Source organism: Molossus molossus, unplaced genomic scaffold (genome assembly GCF_014108415.1).
Source record: "Molossus molossus isolate mMolMol1 unplaced genomic scaffold, mMolMol1.p scaffold_m16_p_3, whole genome shotgun sequence".
Taxonomy (NCBI): domain Eukaryota; kingdom Metazoa; phylum Chordata; class Mammalia; order Chiroptera; family Molossidae; genus Molossus; species Molossus molossus.
The window spans coordinates 15,591,633-15,607,406 of NW_023425366.1; the positions used below are offsets into that span (position 1 = coordinate 15,591,633).

General features: G+C 37.6%; 1 protein-coding gene across 2 annotated transcripts in view; it reads left to right on the top strand.

Annotated features, from left to right (window-relative positions):
- Window positions 1–15,369, top strand: part of ZFR (zinc finger RNA binding protein) — an 81,249-nt gene extending 65,880 nt beyond the window's left edge. The window contains exons 17-19 of one of the 2 annotated variants that reach the window (XR_004961633.1): window positions 12,212–12,323; window positions 12,430–12,527; window positions 13,784–15,364. Coding sequence is in view for 1 of the 2 variants with exons in the window: in XM_036278860.1 (XP_036134753.1) it covers window positions 12,212–12,323; window positions 12,430–12,527; window positions 13,784–13,963 (390 nt within the window). In the remaining variant the exon portion in view is untranslated. Of the gene's footprint in view, window positions 1–12,211; window positions 12,324–12,429; window positions 12,528–13,783 lie in introns of both variants that reach the window. The other variant, XM_036278860.1, reaches the window with a different exon arrangement.
- The last annotated feature ends 405 nt before the right edge of the window (window positions 15,370–15,774 follow it).

Consider the following 15,774-nt stretch of genomic DNA (forward strand, 5'->3'; position numbering starts at 1 on the left):
TAACAGTTGTTGCCCTTATACTTTTATTTGGTATTCTCATTCATCTCTTGTTTTTTAAAAAAAAAACAATTTGAGATAATGTCTATCAACCTCTCATCTATAAAAACTGAGAAAATTATTATGTACTTTAAAAAAAAATAGTTGATTGATTTTTAGGGAGAGGAGAGAGAGAGAGAAACATCATTGTAAGAGCACAGTATCGATTGGCTGCCTCCTGCACGCCCCCTACCAGGGATGGAGCCCACAAAATTATGTGCCCTTGACCGGGAATCAGACTGGCAACAGGCATCCTCCTGGTGCATGGGACCACGCCCAACCAACTGAGCCACACCAGCCAAGGCCATACTTCTCTTTCTACTCCCTTCGTTTTTTTGGTTTTTTTTTTCCTTTCATTTGTTTTATTCTTTTTTTTTTTTTAATTCTGTCTTTTAATGTATTTTTATTGACTTTTTTAGAGAGACGGGAAGGGGGAGAGTTAGAAGCATCAATGTGAGAGAAACATCAGTTGGCTGCCTCCTGCACGCCCCCTACTGGGGATTGAGCTCACAACCCCGGGCCTGTGCCCTGAAGGAATTGAACCAGCACCTCTCAGTCCATGGGACAATGCTCAGTCCACTGAGCCACACCAGTCAGGCTGTTTCATGCATTTCTTTAATGTATCTAAATTTATTTCTTGATTTATTTATCTTAGTATATACTGATTCCACTTAGACAAGGAGGGGATTTACATAACACACATACTATTTTAAATCTTAAAAGTGTAGAAATAACTATATTTGCCTTCTGTAGTCTTACTGTGATTCATGTTTAATGTTCTATATTTAAATAGTTCAGTGCCAACCACTACATTTTTTTGTTGTTTTGTGTTTTTACTGGGGTTTCTCCTTTTCATTTCTTGATCAATTACATTTGTCATCAAATCCTTTTTATCAAAAAGTGTTTACATTTTTTAAAATTTCTTTTATGTTTGGAAATCTCTGCTAGCTGCCATTACTTTAATGAAAAATACATTATTAAGTCAAGTTTTTTCTTCTCCATTTCTAGTATTGCTCCATTATCCTCCAGCATTGAATATTGCTAAATCTAGATTCAGCCTAATTATTTTGCCCTTTTTTTTTTTACAGGCCCCTAAAAGAATTCCTTGTTTATCCTTGAATTTCAGTAATTTAACCAAATTATGGCTTGGAATCTGTTTGTTGTTCACTGTCAGCAAGCATTTCATTGAAATCTTTCAGTTGGGCCCTGGCCAGTTTGGCTCAATGGTTAGATCATCGGCCTGCGGTCCGGAGAGACCCGGGTTCGGTTCCCGCTAAGGGCACGTACTTCGGTTGCAGTTTGTCCCCGGCCCTGGTTGGTCGTGCGGGTGGCAGCCACTCGATGTATCCCTTCACGTCAATGTTTCTCTCTCTCTCTCTCTCTCTCCCCCTTCCTCTCTCTCCCTCCCACTCTATCTGTACAAAAAATGGAAAAAATATCCTCGGGTGAGGATTAAAAAAAAAAGAAATCTTTCAGTTGGGGGGGGACAATCTTTTATTATGTCAGATTAATATGATTTTCTATTTTAGGGACACCAATTATCCTTATTTTGGATTGCCTTTGTCCTGCATATCTGTTGTCTTCTCTGTGTAGGAGAGAGAGAGAGAGACAGACAGACAGACAGACAGACACATACACACACATCGCTGTGAGAAAGACACATTGATTGGTTGTTTCCTGCATGACTCCGACCAGGGCCAGGGATGGAACCTGCAACCCAGGTACATGCCCTTGACCAGGAATCAAACACACAACACTTTGGTCCACAGGCTGACACTCTAACCACTGAGCCAAACTGGACAGGGTAATTGTCTCTCTTTTTAAAAATATGTTTGTATTGATTTTAGAGAGGGAGGGGGAGAGAGAGAAAGAAACATGGATGTGAGCCCAGCCTGTGTGGCTCAGTGGTTGAGCATCAACCCCTGCACCAAGAAGTCATCGGTTCAGTTCTGTCAGGACACCTGCCCAGGTAGTGGGCCAAATCCCCAGAGGGGGGCACGTAGGAGGCAACGATTGATGTTTCTCTCTCCCTCTCTCTCTCTCCCACTCCCTCTCCCTCTCCCTTCCTCTCTCTCTAAAAGTCAATAAAGAAAAAAAAGTTGTTTTTTTTTTAAAGAAACATGGATGTGAGAGAGAGACATTGATCAATGCCTCCCATACGTACAACCTGGGCATGTGCCCTGACCAGGAATCAAAGTGGTGACCTTTCGGTGCGTGGGACGATAAACAAACTGAGCCACACCAGCCAGGGAGTTATTTGGTAGTAACTTGATTTTTCAACTGTGTCCTCTTCTGTGCTAGTTATAATTCATTTATTTCTTCTATAATAATGTTATTTTACATTTCAGTTTTCTTTATTGCTCTTCAATCTTTTCATCTCAACTTTGAGCTCCTAAGTATATTTTTTATTTTTGTATTTATCAAGTTTTTTTATAACTCAGAACAATAGCAGATTATATCTTTATTCCCTTAAATTAAGTTTCTCCAGAGTGGATTTTTTGTTAATTAACATTATTTCTTAGATTAGTTTTTGGTCACAGCAAAATTGAGCAACGTATGAAGAGATACCACCTACAACTTACCCCCTCAGCATTTCACAATAGAGCAGTACATTTGTTACGAGGGATGAACCTATGTTAACATACATCATTATCTCTCAGAGTCCATAGAGAATAAATTTTTCATCTTTTTTTCATGCAGCGTTCCACCCAAATACATGTTTTTTTCATTAGTGCTTAGCATTGTCAGGTTTTTTGTACTGAAACATCCGAACAAGAATTGTTTTGAATTTGTGTACACGTTTTGAAATACCTCTCCTTTTTCTTCAATTACGAGCTCTCCTTTGAGGATTACTTGTGGAAAGGAGTAAGGTTTTGTTATGTGCAGCCTTGTTAAGACATGAGTTGTGGTTTTTCTTGTGCCTTGATCAAATGTACTCTATGAAGTGGTTCCATTGGCGCACCTTCAGGCTTCAGGTTTCAAACCCTGGACGGACTCCTGGAGCCTTTGCCTATGCAGAATCTGCTGTATTTGTTTTGTGAGCCTATTCACCATCTCAGAAACATCTTACATTTTCTCCTGAACCCACAGGAGATTGGGGTTGTGAAGTCACTTTGGTAGACTTGTGTTGGAGAGTTCACATCCATCTTATGTATCACTTTTTCCTAACCTCTTATCCTTTGGAAGATAATTACCTTATTTTTTCTTTTATCTGCATGTTAGGCAAATGTCTGTTTATTGTTAGAGATAATTCAATGTGGATAATTAGGATTCTTGTACTATTCCCTTCCTTACTTCCATAAAGATTCTTTAGGATGGTGAATTCTATTACTTTACCTTTTCTGGTGAGATAGAAGGTGGTCAGAGAGGGTTTTTACGTTTAGGAACATTCTTCTCTTGGGACTATCTGCAACATGACTTTTTATGCCTCTCCCAAGTTGGGAAGTTCTTCAAGTTTTTTTGTATTTTTTTTCACTCAACTGCCAACACCACCCACATCTTTTCTCTAGAAAACCAAGTTAGGAGCTACATGGAGAGTTGGAAAGCCACTCAGGTTCTTGGAAATGTTCTTTCACTGGCCTTTTTCTCTGTTTGATTGAAGCTGTTAGAGTTTGCTTGGGTGGCAGTAGTGTGTGTTGTAACATTTTTTTTTTAATCCTCACCCGAGGACATTTTTCCACATTTTGTTCAGATAGAGTGGGAGGGAGAGAGAGAAACATCGACGTGAAAGGGATACCACGACCAACCAGGGCCGGGGACAAACTGCAACTGAGGTACGCGCCCTTAGCGGGAACTGAACCCAAGTCTCTCTGGACCGCAGGCCAGTGCTCTAATCGCTGAGCCAAACCGGCCAGGGCTGTAACATATTTCTTAATCATAATCATGTTTGGAGGGAAGAGATCTTGAGATTTGACTTTTTGCTGTCACCTTAACCAGAGAGTAATTTTTTTATCTTCAATTTTATTTAAGCATTCAGGTTACTTCATTTGAATAAATCTTAAGTAACAGTGCCTGCTTTTAGGCTCTTTTACCACTGCAGTTAGTACTGAAAATGTACTCTGCCTTCAGATGAGTTCTTCCTTTGTCCGAAATTCATGGTAATGAAGTAAATACAGGTAGAGTTCTAGTGTAAGGTTGGTTTGACATCAGAATTGTTATGTAATATCTAAACCTCCTTTAGAATGGTATACTTGCTATAATTTGCAAAAAAGCATATAGTTAATTTTTAGTGTTTATTGTATATTCCTAAACTGTATATATTAGAATGAGGAATATTTAAAAAAAAAAAAAAATCACCCTGGCCGGTTAGAGCGACAGCCGGGGGACCAATGAGTTGCGGATTCAGTTCCAGTCGGGGGGCACATACCTCGGTTGCGGTTCATCCCCGGCCCTGGGGTCATGCGAGAGGTAGCCACAGCCACATCAATGTGTGTGTGTGTGTCTCTCTCTCTCTCTCTCTCTCTCTCTCTTCCTCTCTCTCCCTCCCACTCTATCTGAATTAAAATGGAAGAATGTCCTCGGATGAGGATGAACCTCCAAAATGTGAATGAAGCCAGACACACACAAAAATCACAGTATATGATTGCATTTGTATGAAATATACCGAATAGGAAAATCCATAGAGACAGAGTACAGATTGGTGGGGAAGGAGAGAGGGGGTAGAAACTGCTTAATGGGTAAGGAGCTTTGCTTTGAAGTGATGGAAATAGTTTGAACTAGACAGAAGTGGTGGTTGTAAAACATAATGAATGTACTAAATGCCACTGAATTATTCACTTTAAAATAGTTAATTTTATGTTATGTGAATTTTACCTCACTTGTTTTTCTTGTTTTGTTTTTTTTGTTGTTGTCCCACTTAATTATGCATTCAATGTTTGTTTCTTGTATGTGCCTGGACCAGGGTTAGAACCCACAACTTGGCATATTGGGATGACACTCCAACCAACTGAGCTACCCAGCCAGGACCTCACTTGTTTTGTTTTTGTGTTTGTAAAGAATGATCTATCTCCCCACCAGTGTGGCTCAGTGGATTGAGCATAATCCCATGGACTGAGAGGTCCTGGTTCGATTCCCAGTCTGGGTTCAATTCCCAGTAGGGGGCATGGAGGAGACAGCCGATCGATGTTTCTCTCTAATATTGATGTTTCTGTTTCTCTCTCTAAAAATCAATAAAAATATTTGTTAAAAAAGAATGATCTGTCAAGTGTAAAAGAACAATTACCAAAGAGGAGGCTGAGAGAAATATTATAATTATACTTTCTGTTCAAACAGCAATTAAAATATGTGATTTAACATTTCTTTTCACATATTTTTTTTAAGAGTATTTTAGATAGATACAAATAATTTAGATTTTAGTGATGGTGGCTTATGGTAAGAGAGTTCCTTTCTATCACTTTTAAAACCAATGAAGAGCCCTGGCCAGTTTGGCTCAGCGGTTAGAGCATCGACCTGCGGTCCCGAGAGGCCTGGGTTCGGTTCCCGCTAAGGGCGCGTACCTCAGTTGCAGTTTGTCCCCGGCCCTGGTTGGGTCATGTGGGTGGCAGCCACTCGATGTGTCCCTTTCACATAGATGTTTCTCTCTCTCTCTCTCTCTCTCTCTCTCTCTCTCTCTCTCTCTCTCTCTCTCTGTTCCTGTCTCTCCCTCCCACTCTACCAGAGCAAAAAAGGAAAAATGTCCTCGGGTGAGGATAAAAAATAAAAATAAAACCAATGAAGAATTTTTAAATGATAGCACACTGATATCTCGGGACAAATAACAAATACATTCTCTTATTTGCAAAAGAACCAGCAAATTATACTTGGACTGTATCATCTCATTCACTTTAGCTTAATAGTAATAACATCACTTAGCTACCCTTGAATTAAAACAATCTACTTAAGTGCCCATACACTCTCAAATCACCAGTAGCTCTGAGTAAACTATTTTTCCCCACAAAACTTAAGTTTTTACTAAAAATTGTTGAGTATAAAATAAGGTGCTGTGCATAAATAAAATATACAAATATAACATTCTGTAAATGAATTTAGGAATAGAAGTTTGTCATACATGTATCAATATTACCCTATGTCAGCTGGAATATAGAAAGGTCTTCTTTATATTCAATTACTTGTTTCAAATGGTACTCGTAAAATCCTATTTATTTGTAAAATGGGAATCACAGCCATACCTGTCTCCTAACAATGATTGTGATGATTAAAATTGGTTGATGTAAAGGCTCAAAACAGTGCTTAGTATAGAATAAGTTATAATGGTGAAGAGGATAACTGCTACTATTACTATTATTTAACCAGAATTCCTAGTGTTACATATTTCTATTGTTTTCAGTCCATTACAGATAAACAGCCACACTGAATATTTTCTTGGGTTTTCATTTAACTATAATAGCTCTATTATAATCTTTAGTACTGTCATTGCTGGTATGTGCCTTTCAGCTTGCCAGTTATGTGCTAAAAACAGGTTTTACCGCCCTGGCCAGTTTGGCTTAGCAGTTGGAGCGTTGGCCCATAGACCAGAGAGACCCAGGTTTGGTTCCCGCTAAGGGCACGTGCCTTGGTTGCAGTTTGTCCCTGGCCCTGGTTGGGGTTGTATGGGTGGCAGCCACTCCATGTGTCTCTTTCACATCAATGTTTCTCTCTCTTTCTCCCTCCCGCTCTATCTGACGATAAATGCAAAAAAATGTCTTGGAGTGAGGATTTAAAAAAAAAAAAGGTTTTACCAGTTTATACTCCTACCAAATGAAAATACATGTCGTTACAATCCCACAGATTTTTGTGTTGTTGTTTTTTTAATGACTCTTCACCTATACCAGAGCTAGAAAAGGGTATTTATTGAAATATAGTTGTGTAAAAAACAGCCCAGCCAGTGTGGCTCAGTGGATCGCCACATGGACTGAGAGGTTCTGTTTCTATTCCTGGTGGGGGCACATGCCTGACTGAGGGCTCAATACCCAGAAGGAGGTGTGCGGGACAGACGATTGATGTTTCTCCCTCACATCAATGTTTCTATTTCTCCCTCCCTTTCTCTAAAAAAATTAATAAAAATATTGAAAAACAAACAAAAACAGGATTTGAGTCAGACTTGGGTACAAATCCTAGTCTTTTAACCTTATAATTGTATGACTTTAGACAAACTACCTAACCTCTAAGTTTTTTTAATCTTTAAAATTGTGGTATGATAGCATCTAGTTAGGAGAATTTAATGGAATCATGCATTTAAAGTGCTTAGCATGGTGCCTGCCACTTAGTAAACATTATTGTTATTAATACTAAAGATGGGAACGAAAAATATGATTTATGACTTTTTTATTTAATTGAATTTTTTTAGAGTAGCGGGGGAGACAGAGATGATAGAAATATCGATGAGAGAGAAATATCAATTGGCACTTCCTGCATACCCCCTACTGGGGATCAAGCCTGAAACTGGGCATGTGTCTTGACCAGGAATTGAGCCGGCGACCTCTTGATGCATGGGAGGAGGCTCAGCCAACTGAGCCACACCGGAAGGGCTCATGGCTGTATTTTAAAGCCAATGCTATTTGTAATCATTGATTTCAAATCATTTATAGTACAGCCTGATTATCATCTCCCTAATTTGATTCTTCATCTTTGATGTTGTCCTTTTACTTTTGAATGCATATATTTCAGAGTTTATAAACCACATATATTCTGCTTTTTGTTGTTTTCATAACTGTGGATAACTGCTTGGAGAATAACCATGATCTGTAGAAAATTATTTTTTTTTTTTAAATATTTTTTCTTATTGTTTTTTTAGAGAGAGGAAGGAGGGAGAGAGAAACATAGATGAGAAAGAACATAGATTGGTCGCCTCCCGCATGCCTCCCACTGGAAATTGGGCTCACAACCTGGGCATGTGCCCTGACTGGGAATCAAACAGGCAACCTTTTGGTGCATGGGTCGACGCTCAACCACTGAGCCACACCGGCCGAACAGAAAATTAATATTTTTAAAGTGCTTTCTTGACAGCAAATGATCTGAGAGGTCAGGTTGTTGACTTAGTTTCATTGTATGTTTAAATATATTGACTTAGTGTTTTTCATAAATAATTCATTTCTTTCTTGGTTCTGTCTACACTTACATGCAAGTATAAATCACAAATTCCCACTTCTTGAGGTCAGTCTAAAAGCAGATTTTGAAAAGATTTGAACTATTTGAAACACATTCTATATCTTGACCTATATTATAGGTGATTATTTAATATTCATTTTTCTCTTAATATTTTCTATAGATACTTAGTGAAAGTTTATTTATGAAAAGTTGCCTATTTTATTACTCCAGTTTTATATTTTAAGCACATCAGTAAGTAATTGCTTATTACCGTTGGTTTCTTTTATCAGCAGGATTATTTTCACATTCTTTCTCAAAGTATTCATTTCACAAATATTTATTATTTTCTGTATACTGGCCATTTATGCTAGGCAAAGGGGTTTAAAATAAGATGACATTGACCTTATCCCTCAGGATTTCAGTGTGTTGGACATCTTAAAATAATACTTCATTTGTTTGGCAAGGAGATAGTTACTATACATTTGTGGAGTTGTCTAGAAAACAAGCTGATTCCTTGAAATACTAAAATTTTTTAATGAACATCCTTTTAAAATCTTGAATATCCTCTGCATTTTTAAACTGAGTAAACCAAATGCCCTGATTTTTTTTATTATTATTATTATGTTTTTATTTATTTTAGAAAGAGAGAGGAAAGGAAAGAGGGGAAGAGAGAGAGAGAGAAAAACATCGATGGGAGACAAACATTGATTGGCTGCCTCCATACACCCCCCCACCAGGGATTGAGCAAGCAACCCTGAGCCACACTGCAGGGCTCCTGTGATTTTTTTTGTTTTGTTTTGTTTTGTTTTTATAGTTATTTATATTTATCATTATGAATATTCATTTTATTTTATTTTTCAATCTCCCATGCTGCCAGCAGTCTTTTTTTTTTTTTTTTTTTTTTTTTTATCCTCACCCGAGGACATTTTTCCATTTTTTGTTCAGGTAGAGTGGGAGGGAGAGAGAGGAACAGAGAGAGAGAGAGAGAAACATCGACGTGAAAGGAACACATCGAGTGGCTGCCACCCGCACAACCAACCAGGGCCGGGGACAAACTGCAACCGAAGTACGTGCCCTTAGCGGGAACCGAACCCGGGTCTCTCAGGACCGCAGGCCGCTGCTCTAACCGCTGAGCCAAACCGGCCAGGGCAGTCTTTTTTTTTTTTTTATTGCTGTTAATGTGCACTGTATCTTTAAGTTCCCAATCTATCATAATTTGTTTTACTAATTTGTTTGGGACTGCAGTCTTCACATGTCCAAACAGTGTAGAATTCTTATTTAAAACGTTTGAATAATGGCTTTGTAGTGAATAGCTTTACATAGTTTTTTTTACCTCTGATTAAATCTATGAGCTTTTTAAGCTGCCAACTAAAAATGGATTCTTACTAAGATATTTTCAGCTTCAGTATTATTTTAGGGATTTCATTGTATTTTGGGTCTATTTGCTTTGAATTTTTATTGGTGGTCTTATTTACAATTTAAGTTAAAAGCTACGCCATGGGTGAACCTTAACATTATGCTAAATGACGAAGCCAGATACAAAAAAACACATTTTACATGGTTTCATTTGTATGAAATATCCAGAACAGGCAAATCTAGAGAAATAGAAAGTGATTTAGTCATTGCCGGGTGGATGAGGGAAAGGGAGAATGGAGAATGACTACTAATGGGTAAGGAGTTTCTTTTGGGGATGATGAATGTGTTCTGGAATTAGATGGTGGTTATGGTTGAACAGCTTTGTAAGGATACTAAAAACCACTGAATTGTAAATTTTAAAAGTGAATGTTATCATAGGAATTATATCTCAATTTTAAAAATCTAAATGAAAGCAAATTTTCTAATAGGCCCTTTAAAATACTTCTGGATTAGCTGCTTTCTAAGTGTATACTTTTACTTTTTTTTTTTTAATTCTCACCTGAGGACATTTTTGCATTTATCTTCAAATGGGGGGAGGGAGGGGGCAGACACAGAGAGAAACATCTATGTGAGAGAGACACATGGATTGGCTGCTACCCACACAACCCCATCCGGGGCCAGGGACAAACTGCAACTGAGGTACGTGCCCTTTGCAGGAACCAAACCCAGGTCTCTGGTCCGCGGGCCGATGCTCTAACTGCTGAGCCAAACCAGCCAGGGCTATACTTTTACTTTTGTCTTTTTTTTTTTTTAATCCTCACCCGAGGACATTTTTCCATTTTTTGTTCAAATAGAGTGGGAGGGAGAGGGCGGGAGAGAGAGAGAGAAACATCAACGTGAAAGGGACACATCAAGTGGCTGCCACCCACACGACCCAACCAGGGCTGGGAACATACTGCAACCGAGATACGTGCCCTTAGCAGGAACCTAACCTGGGTCTCTCCGGACTGCAGGCCGATGCTCTAACCACTAAGCCAAATTGGCCAGGGCTTGCTTTTGTCTTTTATTCATTGCTTTAGATTTTGAGTCTCGAATATAATTTACAGTGAAAGCGTAAGTTGTATTTTCCTCAGGGATAATAGAAGTTCAGTTGTAAATTAAATGAAAATTTAAATAATATACATTGTTTATAAAGGAAAAACAAAAGTCTTCTCTGCTGTCATTCCCTAGTATCAGCAGTCTGTAGGTATTAAAGAACAAATGTCTAAAGAATTTTGAGTGTCCTTTTTTAATAGGAAAACATAGCAATACTTTAAACAATAAAAATAAAATAAAGTATTAATCTATTTTACATTTTCTTCATTAAGAATAAATTGTAGCCCTGGCCAGTTTGGCTCAGCAGTTAGAGCATCTGCCTGCGGTCCAGAGAGACCCAGGTTCAGTTCCCGCTAAGGGCGCGTACCTTGGTTATAGTTTGTCCCCGGCCCTGGTTGGTCGTGCGATGTGTCCCTTTCATGTCGATGTCTCTCTCTCTCTCCCTCTCTCTCCCTCCTACTCTATCTGAACAAAAAAATGGAAAAATGTCCTTGGGTGAGGATAAAAAAAAAAAAAGAAGAAGAAATTGTAGCCGAGCTGGTGTGGCTCAGTGGTTGAGTGTTGACCCATGCACCAAGGAGTAACCAGTTCAATTCCCAGTCAGGGCACATGCCCAGGTTGTGGGCCTGATCCCCAGTGTGGGGGAATGCAGGAGGTGGCTAATTGATGTTCTCTCTCATTGATATTTCCATCTATCTTTCCCTCTCTTTCTCTCTCTCTGTAAAAAACAAAATCAATTAAGAAAAATAATTTTTTTTTTTTTTAAGAATAAATTGCAGCCTGGCCGGTGTGGCTCAGTGGATTGAGTGTTGTCCCTTGGACTGAGAGGTTCTGGTTTAATACCGGGTCAGGGCATATGCCTGGATTTCAGGCTCAATCCCCAGTAAGGGCAGCCTGCAGGTGGCAACCAATGAATACTTCTCCCTTACATTGATATTTCTCTCTCTCCTCCCTTCCTCTCTCTAAAAAATCAACAAAAACACTTTTTTTTTTAAATCCTCACTCGAGGACATTTTTGCATTTTATCTTCAGAGAGAGCAAGGAGGTAAAGGGGGGAAGAGAGAGAGAGAAACATCTATGTGAGAGAGACACATTGACTGGTTGCCACTCACACGACCCCACTTGGGGCCGGAGACGAACTGCAACCGAGGTACGTGCCCTTAGTGGGAACCAAACCCGGGTCTCTCTGGTCCATGGGCCAACGCTCTCACTGCTGAGCCAAACCAGCCAGGGCACTTTTATGTTGTTGTTAAAGAATAAATTGTAGCCCTGGTTGGGTAGGTAAGTTGGTTTAGAGTGTCATCCCTATATGCCAAGGTTGAGGGTTCAATTCCTGGTCAGGGCACATACAAGAGCCAGCCAATGAATGCATTAATAAGTGGAACAATAAATCATTGCTTCTCTCTCTCTCTCTATTCTTCCTCCCTCCCTCACTCCCCCCCTTCTTTCCCTTCCTCTCTAAAATCAGTCAATAAAAATTTTTAAAGAACTATAAAAAAAATTTTAAGTGTAAATTTTGTATTACCTTATGAGTTTTGTTTTCATTATTTGTTTTATTTAACTTTTTAATATTACATGCATTTTGTTGTTGTTGTTAAGTAATTTGTCATTCTGGTGTTTGGTTTGTAAGCTGTTGCACACGTTGTGTTTTTATTTTTAGGCTATGGAGTTACTAGTAGAGAAGGCAATCAGTAGTGCTTCAAGTCCTCAGAGCCCTGGAGATGCACTGAGAAGAGTGTTTGAGTGCATTTCTTCAGGAATTATTCTGAAAGGTAAGTTTTACTTCGTTTTTAATGTTTGTGTTTGATAATTGAATAAGAACTCTTTTTTCTTTTACAAAAAGCTAATGTTTTCTTCTCACTGTGGTAATGGCTGTAGGTAGTCCTGGACTTCTGGATCCTTGTGAGAAGGATCCTTTTGATACCTTGGCAACAATGACTGACCAGCAGCGTGAGGACATCACATCCAGTGCGCAGGTAAAAGTGTTTTCCTAATCCCATAGCTCTGTTGGGTCACTGCCTTCAAGGTTTTGTTTTTTTATAATTGTCCTTTATAAGAAATACTGTATAGTATTCATTCTTTTGCTTCTTTAATATGTAAGTCCTAAAAGGGGTTGTAATTTAAACTAGATTTCACTAATGTAATCTGAAACTTAATTATTTTTACTATTTGTGTGTCTAATTAAGTATATTATATAAATATAAAAATAAAGTAGTATTTTCAGTGTCTCATTAAATCTGAGTATTAAGTTATATATCAAATATCAATAGAGAAACTATGTCATCTGTTTGTACAGAAGTAATGTGCTATGTGGTTTATGCTAAATATTGTTATAATTTAGCCTCTCCTGCCACTGTGAAAGGCTGTGTTTACGTACTGTTAAGTCAGCTGTGATTCCTTGTGACTGTAAGAATGAGTGATGTCCACAATGTCTTGTCATCGGCAGCCCTGCCCAGCTCCTGTAGACTCATGCCTGTGACTTCTTTTATGGAGTCAGTCCATCTCCTATTTGTCTGTCTCTTTTCCTGCAGCCTTCTCATGATGTGCCCAAAGTAGAACAGCTTCAGTTTTGTCATTTTTGCTTCCAGCCCTCCAGCAGTGTTTCAGGTTTAATTTTCTCTAAGACCCATTTGTTCATCTTTCTGGTGGTCCGTTGTATTCGTAGAACTCTCCTCCAACACCATGTTTCCAATGGGTCAATTTTTTTCCTATTGACCTTCACTATCCAGATTTATGTTGGCTATTATCATCATATCATTTATCAGCCCTATTAGAAGAAGAATTATGGGAAAGAATAGAATATGTGAACATGAATGAATGAATGAAAAAAATTGGTCAATCGATCTAAAACTGCTATAGCTTTCCTTTTTTTTTTTTTTGGATTCCAGACATGTACTAGCTCAGCTGAAGAAAATAAAGAGGGGTTAAGAATAGTCTAAATAGCAGCCATTTTGAAAAACTGTTTGAGAAACCCAAAAACCCAAGTTTTTGTCCACACAAAATCTTGTATATGAATCTATATAAGAGCACTATGCATAATAGCCAAAAGTGGAAATATCCCAAATGTTCATCAGTTGTTAACTGGGATGGGTGAATTAGTTTTAGTTATGAAACTAATATTGTTCAAGGTATTTCTTTCATTAAACAGAGGAGTTTTTACATATGGGGTGTAAACCTAATAAGAATTATTATTTTGGCTTTTTAAATTAAATTCTAACTCTTTTTGTTGCAGTTTGCACTGAGACTCCTTGCATTCCGCCAGATACACAAAGTTCTGGGCATGGACCCATTACCCCAAATGAGCCAACGTTTTAACATCCACAACAACAGAAAACGAAGAAGGGATAGCGATGGAGTTGATGGATTTGAAGCTGAGGGGAAAAAAGACAAAAAGGATTATGATAACTTTTAAAAAGTTTATGTAAATCTGCAGTGTTAAAAACAATAGGTGCCCATTTGTTGGCTGTTTTTCATTCATAGTAATGTCTACTTCAAAAAATTTATCAAGAATTTCATGGAAGAACCAAGTTTTTCTGTGACATTAAAATCTTCATGTACAGTGTTAGGTGTTATATGAATGGAAAGACACCCCCAAAATTGTGTTCCAGCTAGGGGGAAGACAATGGTTCAAATTTTTTCCTCATTATTTTTGTTTTATTTACTGGTTGCTCTAGTTCCTTCTATTTTTGTGTCTTTTATTAACTAGTCTTATTAAATCTTTACTGTATTTAATGCAGTATTTGTGCTTCAGTTGCTATGTGTATTTTGAGATTTTTATTTAGAGGTTTTGTTTGTTCTTTGACACTAGTTTGTGTTATAGATGATATCCTTTACTCAATATTTTACAGCAGTACATTTTTTTGTAACGTGAGACTGCAGAATTTTTTCCTTTTGTTTTGTTATTCTAAATGTGATGGATTACAACACAAAAAGTTATCCTGCCATTTAAGTGCTCAGAACTGAATGTTTCTGCAGATCTTGTGGCATTTGTCTCTAGTGTGATATATAAAGGTGTAATTAAGACAGATTTCTGTTAATCTAATCAAGTTTGCTGTTAGTTGTGCATTAGCAGTATAAAAGCTAATATATACTATATGGTCTTGCAACAGTTTTAAAGCCTCTGCATAATTAATAAAAATGCATGACATTTTGTTTTTAATAGACTTTTAAAATTATAATTTTAGGTTTGACACGTAGATCTTTGTACAGTTGACTTTTTGACATAGCAAGGCCAAAAATAACTTTCTGAATATTTTTTTCTTCTGCATATGTGAAGAGGGCATTTTTCATACTATAAGTGGGCTAACCAATATTTTGAAAAGAACTTTATCATTGTGCAACTAACAACAGTAACTAGCCCTTAATTATGATGACAGTTCCTAGTTGGTGTGTGTGAGATTACTCTAGCGACTATTACAGTATAACACAGTTAAATGATTTCTTCCCCCTGCCCCCATACCCTATCACCCAGATAATTTACAGTTCTATTAACAGTGAGGTTGATAAAGTATTACTGATAAAAAATTAAGATTAAGGAAAAAAAAAACAGAAAATTATTTGGTGTGGCCATCTTATATGCTTATGTGTCCTACAAAAAGCTAAATATTCTAGCAGTGGTGTAATGAAAAGTTACATCTTACTGTTGATGTGTGTATGCTCTGGTACACAGATGTCATTTTGTTGTCATAGCACTACAGTGAAATACACAAATAAAAACTTAAATTCATATTATGACTTAAATGTATTATATGTTAGAATTGACATCATAAACTACTTTTGCTTTGAATTGACTTATACTTTAGTAAAACCATATTCAAAAGTATTGGGTAGTTACATCTTGTTATTCCTGACAAACGTTTGTTGCCTGAGCACATCATTTCCAGATAATTTTTAGTACCGTGTTTATTGGTTCCATTTCTTTCTTGGGTTAGAATCTTCCTCTGGACTCTAGAGGACCGGGAGATGTGGGGAACTAGAACAGGAAACTTGGGCATGCCTTTTTCTTTTTATAATTTTAATATTTCTGGGTCTGATTTTACTCTTTTGTTTTTCACAGCTTATCTTAATAGAGAAGAAAAGAACTGAAATTTATTACACACCGATGACAGATACCACGTCTAGTATTTTTATACATTTTTCTGTTTAAAACTATCATAACAATAAGTGAAGGTGCTATATTTCTTAGTTTTCAGAAGAGGAAATTGAAGTCCAGAATGGCTAACT